The sequence below is a fragment of the Calonectris borealis genome, chromosome 6, assembly GCF_964195595.1.
Source record: "Calonectris borealis chromosome 6, bCalBor7.hap1.2, whole genome shotgun sequence".
NCBI classification, from domain to species: Eukaryota; Metazoa; Chordata; class Aves; order Procellariiformes; family Procellariidae; genus Calonectris; species Calonectris borealis.
Window position 1 is genome coordinate 23,594,890 of NC_134317.1, and position 8,088 is coordinate 23,602,977.

The window sequence follows — 8,088 nt, forward strand, 5'->3', positions numbered from 1 at the left end:
GCTTTAGGGGAGACATTCATGCCTCAAATAACTCCTTTTGCCAGAGCCGCTTTAATTGAATTTCTCGTGCTTTTTCTTTTCACCGGGGCAAATGAGTAAATTGCCTACCCACGGCACGAGCCCGGCCGGCCCCGCCCGTGCGCCGGGGAGGCAGACGGAGCCCCTCGCCCGGGCGGCTGCCGGGCCGGCCCCCCCGCACCGGGCTGGCCGCGGAGCCGTCACTTACCCCGGCAGCCCCCCCGGGACCGGCCCCGCTCAGCCGCCCCCGCCCGGGCCCGGCACTGGGCCGTGGGGCAGAATCGGCCCAGCCGCCCCCCCCAAAGCCTTCCCGCAGTGCTGGGGAGGCAGGGGCAGCTCTCGCCCCGCGGCTCTTCCCGGCAGCTGCCGCCTTGTGCGGGGGCACATCGTTCACAGCGGTGCCTGCCCCGTCCTATCGGTCAGGAAGAGAAAACAGATTGCAAACATACACGTATGCATCTATACGTATGCATCTACAGTGCGTGCGGAGGTGCAGCGCGCCTATGCATCCGCTTGCCTTCGCTGTCCCCAGTGCGGTGTGAGCCGCATCCCAAGCCCGGGCAAGCAGCGGGCGAAATGCGGAGCCTGGAAGGACTCCGGAAGCTGCGGGCATCTTCAGGGTGAAGCACGAACACCCCCACGCACACACCAGGTGCGGGCAGCCCAGGGAGAGCTGCTGCTAGCAGGCAGCAAATAAATACTAATAAATAAATAATAAAATAATAAATAACTAAATAGGGGAAGGAAAGCGCGGAGGGCAACAAGGGCGGCCCACGGTCTCCCCCGTCCCGGGGTGGGGTGCTCTGCTCCCGGACGGCTGGCAAGCAACCCCCGGCTGGGCAGGGCCCCGCCCAGGGAACGCCACGCCGCTGTCGGCGTCCTGCCCGACCCCACGGGGCCGAGTCACGGTCCGCACGGCACCGCACCACTGCACCGGGCTGGAGTCGCTGGGCGAGGAGGGACGGCGGGGAGGGGAGGGGGGGGACAGGTGTTTGTGGGGAACAGCGAGAAACGCCTGTAAAAACGACGGGGCGGGAGTGGGGGTGGCCCCGTCCCGGCCATGTCCCGCGCCCACGGTCCTCCTGCATCCCGGACGAGCGGTTTAGCAAAACTTGTCACCTAGCAGAGGGGTGTCCCAGCCCCCCTATACCCCCCCTCGCCGGGGCCCGCGGAAGCACGGCGCTGCCGGGAGCGCAGCCCCTGCCAGACCGCGGGGGCGGAGGGCTCGGCGGTGCTGCTTGCCACGCGTGCCCCCGCCATGCGTGTCCCGTCCCTGGAGGCGGCCCCGCTGCCTCTCCCCCCCGCCCCACTCCGTGCCTGCCGCCCCAGCGCTTCGTCGCCCGCCAGCGGGGAAACTCCTTCCCCCGGGCCGAGCGGGCGGCCGAGGCCGCTGCCGCCGGGTTTCCCCGCGGCCGGTGGGGGGGATGATGCAGGGGAGAGGTGCGGGGCGGGCGGGCCCCGCTGTTTCCCGGTGCGGTTCTGGGCTCGTCTCCCCGTCGGCGCCGCCGGGGCAGCGCCGGGGCCGGCGGGCAGCTGCCGCTTCCCTCTTTGTCTCTCCCGCTCCCTTCTCTCGCCTCCTTTGGGGCCGCCTCTCTCGTCCTCCAACATACCCCCTCCTTCTTCTTTTCCTCACTCCTCCTTCGCCCCTCTGCCCCCCACCCCCCTCGCCCTCTAGCTTTCCCCAAGCTCTCAGGAATAATCCGCTCTCCCGGGCCCCCCCACTCCGGCGTGTCCCCTATGCGGCCGATCCCCCCCGCGCCTTCCCCGGCCCCGCCCGGGCCACTCATGCCGAGGCCTGACGGGAGAGTCCCGGACGGGCTGCACGTTCCCTGCCCCGGGCGAGCTATCCTGGCCCTCTTCAGCGTCTTGTCTGCAGCGGGATCCTGCGCACCGGACCTTCTCCCCCCGCACCCTTCCAGGCTGGCGGGGCCCTCGGGGCGACAAGGGGCAGAGACCCCCCCCTCCCACCTCGCTTTACTTTTTCCAGCCGCCAGGACCTCCAGGGGTGCAGCCCGGAGGAGTACACTCCTCAGGGTTACAGCTTGGAGGGACACAGCCGGGAGGGGTACGTCCCGAGGGGGGCAGCCTGGAGGGGTGCAACCTACGTCGGAGGGGTGCAGGGAGGGGTACAGAGCGTCCCAGAAGGCTACATCCTGGAGGCGTCCAGCCCTCGAGGGATACACGCCAGAGAGGTGCGACTTGGAGGGGGTACAGCCTGGAAGGGGGTTCAGCCTGGAGGGATCCAGCCCTCGCGGAGTACATCCCAGAGGGGTTCAGCTATGAGGGGTGAAGCCTGGGGGGGTACATCCCAGAGGGGTACATCCTGAGGGGTCCAGCCCTCCAGGGGCTTATCCCGGAGAGGTCCAGCCGGTGCCTCCAGCCCTCGAAGGGCCACAGAGGGGCTCGGGGGCAGCCACCAGCTCCGGCCCAAGGAAAGCTCCCCCGCAGGCTACTGGCCTGGGTGCCACCAACGCGGGGGGAGGCGAAAGTTCTCCGGCGCAGGGCTGCGCCCGGGGACCAGCTGCAGGCGTACTCGGGTCCGCGGACACGGCCCTACCCCAAACCCCTCTGGCCCGTCTGGGAGGCTGGGAGGCGGCAGGAGCCAGTCCAGGCGAAATGTCGCTGGCGCCAGCAGGCGGGGGGGGAGGGGGGGGGGCGGCTGTGGGCTGCTGCAGGCAGCGCTGAGTGATTCATGGCCTCGCCGAGAAGACTGGCAGGGGCGAGATTTTATTGTAGACGGGAAAGGAGAATGGGGGAAGAAAGGGGGAGGTTGCCGGTTTGCGGCAACTGTTGCAATGGGGAGGGGGTGGAGGGGACGCGGACGCAGCCCTCCCCCCCAGCGAGCGCCGGGGTCCGGATCCACACCCCCAACTTCCCTCATCCCCAAAGAAACTCAGTGCGGGCACCATGGAAACAATAATTTATTTAAATAATCTCTGCTTATTGTAAAAGAAACATTAAAGGTGTTTAAGTTTTCCATAATAAATAACCAAAAATACCCTTTTTTTTTTCCACGACTCTAGACATCAAACGGCGCAGGGGCTGGACCAGTGGCTGGGTTGCCGCCGGGGGGGGCGGAGGGGAGGGCTCGCCGCGGCTCGCCGCCCGCCCCGAGGAGGCCCCCTCGGGGCACGAAACCCGCTCGGAGACACCGCGCGGGCGGGAGCCCCCCCGCCGGGGGGGGGGGGCAGAGCCGCGCCGGCACCGCCGCCTGCGACCGCCCCCCCTCGCCCGACGGTGTCGTTCACGGCTAAAAAGGATAACTTAAACACGGGACGCTCTTGTTTTAAATCTACATATAAAAATTATTTATCTTTTTTTTAACATTTTATTTTTTTAATCCCCAACATTGAAGTGAGGTCATCCGCAAAGGCACCTATCAACTTTAAAAAAATAAAAAATAAAGTTAACCAAAGTTCTGCACCGGTGGTTTGATGAAAAAGCCGGGGCGGAGGAAGAGGGACGGAGGGAGGGGAGGTGGGTGCTCGTTCCGCAGCGTGGTTATTGTGGCGGCCAAGCCACGGGGGCCAAGCGCACACGGGGTCCGCCGCCGGCGGCGCGACGGGACGGGACGGGGCACGGAGCGGTTCCTCTCCGCCGGGACGGCCGGAGCCAGGCATCACCAAAACACCAGTGCTGCACTTCGGTGCCCCGCGGGCTCAGTCTCTGCGGCGCCTAGAAGATGCCGCTGCCGCCGTGGTGGTGCGGGGGCTGCGCCGGCTGCGGGAGGGGGGCGGCCGCCGGCAGGTGCCCCGGGCCGCCGGGCGGCGGCGGGTACCACGAGTAGCTACCGAGGAAGGCGGCGGCGGGGCTGGGGCTGGCGGTGCCGGCGCCGCCCGCCGTGCGCGGGTGCGGAGCGAAGTCCCAGGCGGGGGGCGAGGCGGGAGGCGGCGGCGAGGCGCTGCGGCGGGGGGGCGGCTCCGCCGGGATCTCGCCGCTCTTCCACATCTTTTTGAACTTGGAGCGGCGGTTCTGAAACCAGATCTTCACCTGGGGGGAGAGAGGCGTCAGGCGGCCGCAGCCTCCGCGGAGCCGCCCCGGCGCCCGGCTCCCCCGCGGCGGGGCAGGGACGAGCGGCTTTCGCAGCCCCGAGCGGTCCCGGCGCTGCCTCGGCGGCGAGGCCGCATCCCCCGCACTCGCACCCCGGGGCCGTCGAGGCACCGCGGGCCGGCCCCCCTCCCACGTCCGCACCCGACCCCGCGGAGGGCGAGCGGCCCCGGCGGGGCGGGGCGGGACGTGCCCGGGGCCCCGCGGCGGGAGAGCCCTACCTGTGTCTGGGTGAGGCCGAGGGAGGCCGCCAGCTCCGCTCTCTCGGGCAGGGCGAGGTACTGGGTTTTCTGGAAGCGCCGCTGCAGAGCCGCCAGCTGGAAGCTGGAGTAGATGGTCCGGGGCTTCCGCACTTTCTTCGGCTTTCCGTTCACGATCCTGATCTCCGGCTCGCAGTCTTCCTTCTCTGCTGCGGCAGAAACGGCGGCCCCGGTGAGGAGAGGCGTCCCCGCCGCGCCGGGCCCTGCCCGCAGCGCGGCAGCACCGCCCGCCCCGTCGGGGCGGCCCGCCGGGGACAAGCTCCCTCCCGGCCCGCCCCGGGTCCCGAGCCCCGACCGCCTCCTCGCCGGGCCTGGAGGGGCCGCCCGGCTCCCCCGAGCCGCCCCTCGCAGGGGCTCGGACGTACCGGAGTCGTTGTTGGCCGGAGAGGCTCTGCCGCCGTAGGGCCCGTAGGAGCCGTAGGCGCCCGCGTAGCCCAGGTCGTAGCCGGCCTTCGCGGAGTAGGGGGCGTTGCCGCCGCCCGCGTAGGGGTAGGAGCCCACCGGGCCGTAGGGCGGCCCGCCCGCCGCCCCGTGCTGCTGGTTGGTGTAGTAGCTGCTGTCGGTGGCCGTGGAGACGGGCAGCGTGGGGGACTCCTGCGGCTTGTGCAGGCCGCCGTGCTGGTGGTAGCTGCCGGCGGAGATCTGGCTGGCGTGCATGTCCGGCACCAGGCTCTCCAGCACCCCGGTCATCCCGCGCCCCCGCCCGCCGGGGCACGGGCCGCCGCCGCCCCGCGGCCGTCCCCACCGGGAAGAGGCGGTCAGGGTCGCGCCACCATGCTCGCCGCGCTGCGCTGCGTTCCGCGCCCGCGGGGCCAGGCCGGGGCGGGCAGCCGCGCTCCCGCCGCCGCCAGCGGGACGGGCTCTGCGGCGCCGCGCGCCGCCGGGACGGCATTTAACACCGGTCACGTGGCGCGGCGCACGTCACCTAGCAACAGCCAATGGGGCGCCGGGCCGCGCTGTATCCCGCGGGTTCGCGGGGCGCGGGACGGCCAGCGGCGCCGGGCGCGGGCACGAGCGGCCGCGGTGTTGCGCCCTGCGCGGGGCTGCGCGGCGCCACGGACCGCCCCGGGACCAGGACCGGGATCTTCCCCGGTCCTTCCCCGGCCCCCTCGTACAGCTCATGCCGCCGCCCCTCTCCGCCGCCGCCGGCGCGGTCCGACGGGGCGGTCCGACCTCCTGCGGCTCGGTCCGGCCGCTTCTGCCGGTGTGTGCCCCCGCCCGGCCGGCAACCCCAGGGAAAGGCCCGCGGCGTCCGTCCCCCCGTGAGCGGCATCCCCGCGCGGGCGCGGCTGGCGGCGGGCGCCGATAGGACGGCAAGCGGCGGGCGGAGCTGTGGGGGCCGTGGTCGGGGGAGTCCCTCCCGAGTGTCCTGGCCCCGGGAGATCGGCCACGTGGGGGAGCGCTGCCCCCCCGCCCCGTGCCAGGGTGGGAGCGCTTTCCAGCGAAACCTCCGCAACGTTACCCGCAGAGGGGCGACACTCCGCCTGGCACACACGCACGTGTATTTTACACATCGGTTGCTGACGGCACCCACGGGTCGTCCCTCCACGCGGCAGTCGGTAACGGCGCGTTGTTGCGGCCCCGGCACGGCCGCGGGACCGGCGGTGCCGGGCACCCCCGAGCGGCCGCCCGCGCCCACCTCCCTGCCCCGTCCCTGCCGGCTTGCGGCTGCACTGAGGACGGCGCCGGCCATCGGGGGCGGGTGTCGGGTGGGCGAGGCGGCGCTGCCCTCGGCCGCCCTCTGCCGGGGTCAACGCCACGGGGCCGCAGCAACCGGCGTGGCGGCCGTGGGTAGCCGAGCCGGGCGGCGGCTGCCGTCGCCGGCTGGAATGGTGCCTCGGAGGCGCGGGGAAGTGGCTTCAGAACGGGTTTTTGTGTTTATGTTTTATTTTTTCCCGCTCGACTGTCCCGCCGCGGAGCGGAGCCGCTCGTCAGGAAACGCGTTTCTTTCGCGGGGGATGTTAAAGCGCGGACGGTCCCCACGCCGCCCGGGGCTGCCACGCGCGGGGTGGCCGCGTCCCTGCGCGGGGGGAGGGCGGGAATCTCACGGGTGCCTAGCGTGGGCCCCCGCGGAGAGGGGAGGGAGGGAGGGAGGCGGCACGGGTGCGAGGGTGGCTGCAAATGGGACAAAAAGTGGGTAAAGAGGGAGAAAAAAAAAGAGATCGGCCGCCGTGGCGTTATTGGCAAGGGCCGGGTGGGGCTGCGGCCCCAGCGCGCCCCCACGAGCCCCGCGCGTGCCGATCGCGTGCCCCCGCGAGCCCCGCGCCTGCCCCGTCTCGCGAGCCCCGGCGCGTGCCCCCTCAGGACCCTCCTCGCGCTCGCCCCCGCGCGGCGGGGGGGGCCGTTCCCTCACGGCGCAGGTGCCGGTGCTGGGCGGCTCCGCCGGGCGTCCCGCCCCCGCCGCGGGGAGGCCTCGCCCCGGCCGCGGCCCCGCTGCGGTCGCTTTGAAGTGGGGCGCGGCTGGAGCCTGTCCGTCTGTGCCCGGCGGGGCGGCGGCGCTGCGGCGGGCGCCGGGCGAAGGTGAGCGGGGCTGGGCCGGGGCTCCACGACGCCGGCGGTGTCATGTGGCCCGGGAAGCGGGGCCGCGGGAGGCGGGGTGCTCGGCCGGGCCGGCGTTAAGCCCGGCGTACAGCCTGCGACAGGAGCGACCTGCCGAGAACCCGGGGTGACACCGCCGGTACCTGGCGCCCGGCCCTGCCGGGGCGAGCGCAGCCCGCGGGGTCCCGGGGCCGGGCCGGGAAAGAGCAGCGACAGTTACGGAGAGGGCACGGCGCCTGTACCAGTGGGCTCACGTACTGCTGTCTCTCTCAGACATAGTTAGTATTTAATGCAAAAGAAAGTTGGTTTACAAAATCCGCAGTCTGAGCTGACTACTGTCCCAAGTTGCATCTTTGTACGACTGTTTCTGTCCGCGGCTGGATGGGGGCCAGCAGCCTGAAACAGCCGCTGACTGGCACCGGAGAGAAGGGGGGGAGGCAGACAGCAGTTAGTGATGGTCAGCAGAGATCAGGGCAATCGGCTACTCTTTATTAGTCACATTTTGAAGCATGTGAGGTAGTTAAAAAAAGGAGAAAGGACATGTCACCTTATCTCAGAAATTCTGAGGATTTAACAATGCAAAGGACTTCCTTGGAAATTTGTCTTCCTATGTGGCAATACTTTTTTTTTTTTTAATTAAAATAAGTACTTCAGTGCTATATAGCCCCATGGATGTGCATGGTGACTTACACAAAAAAGTAAAGGGCATGGTTTTGTTTACTTCGGCTCATATGAATAGTCTTTCTCATGCAATTTGTTTTTCCTAAGTTAGCGCAGGGCTCACAAATTTAAGTGAATTGTCATGGTAGCTGCTCCGGAGTCTGCTGGCTTTGGTCCTGCAGTTTGTTTTGCCTGTGTGGAGGCACAGGCTCTGCTGGAACGACCACTGAAGAGTTACTTACGCATATATTCACATGGCTGATCTTGTAGATCAGATTTTACTATTTCTCATTTACTTGAACCTTGCTCATGAGTAAGGTGGTTGTTTTAAACACCAACTTGTATAAATAAAGGCATGGCTCTCCGGGCTGTGAAGGTCAACAGGTTATGATGCGGGGAGGGAAGACATCAGGCAGCGGGAAGGAAGGAGGCAAGAGACAACTCGACTGCTATCAATGTTTTGAAACGCACTCCTCTGAATCAGTCTTGGTATTAGCAAGGAGTTAAAAAAAATAATGGCATTCGGCTGGCCCGTGTTTATGTGTTTTCATGTTCTCATGTCAAG

At 68.4% G+C, this 8,088-nt stretch overlaps 1 protein-coding gene across 1 annotated transcript; it reads right to left on the reverse strand.

Annotated features, from left to right (window-relative positions):
• Positions 1-3,036: 3,036 nt before the first annotated feature.
• DLX2 (distal-less homeobox 2) lies at positions 3,037-5,015 on the reverse strand. The gene is made up of 3 exons (XM_075153949.1): positions 4,691-5,015; positions 4,287-4,474; positions 3,037-4,008 (listed from the first exon to the last, which is right to left on the reverse strand). Exons 1-3 carry the CDS (start codon positions 5,013-5,015, stop codon positions 3,694-3,696), a joined length of 828 nt encoding a protein of 275 aa, XP_075010050.1. The 3' UTR covers positions 3,037-3,693.
• Between the last annotated feature and the right edge of the window lie 3,073 nt (positions 5,016-8,088).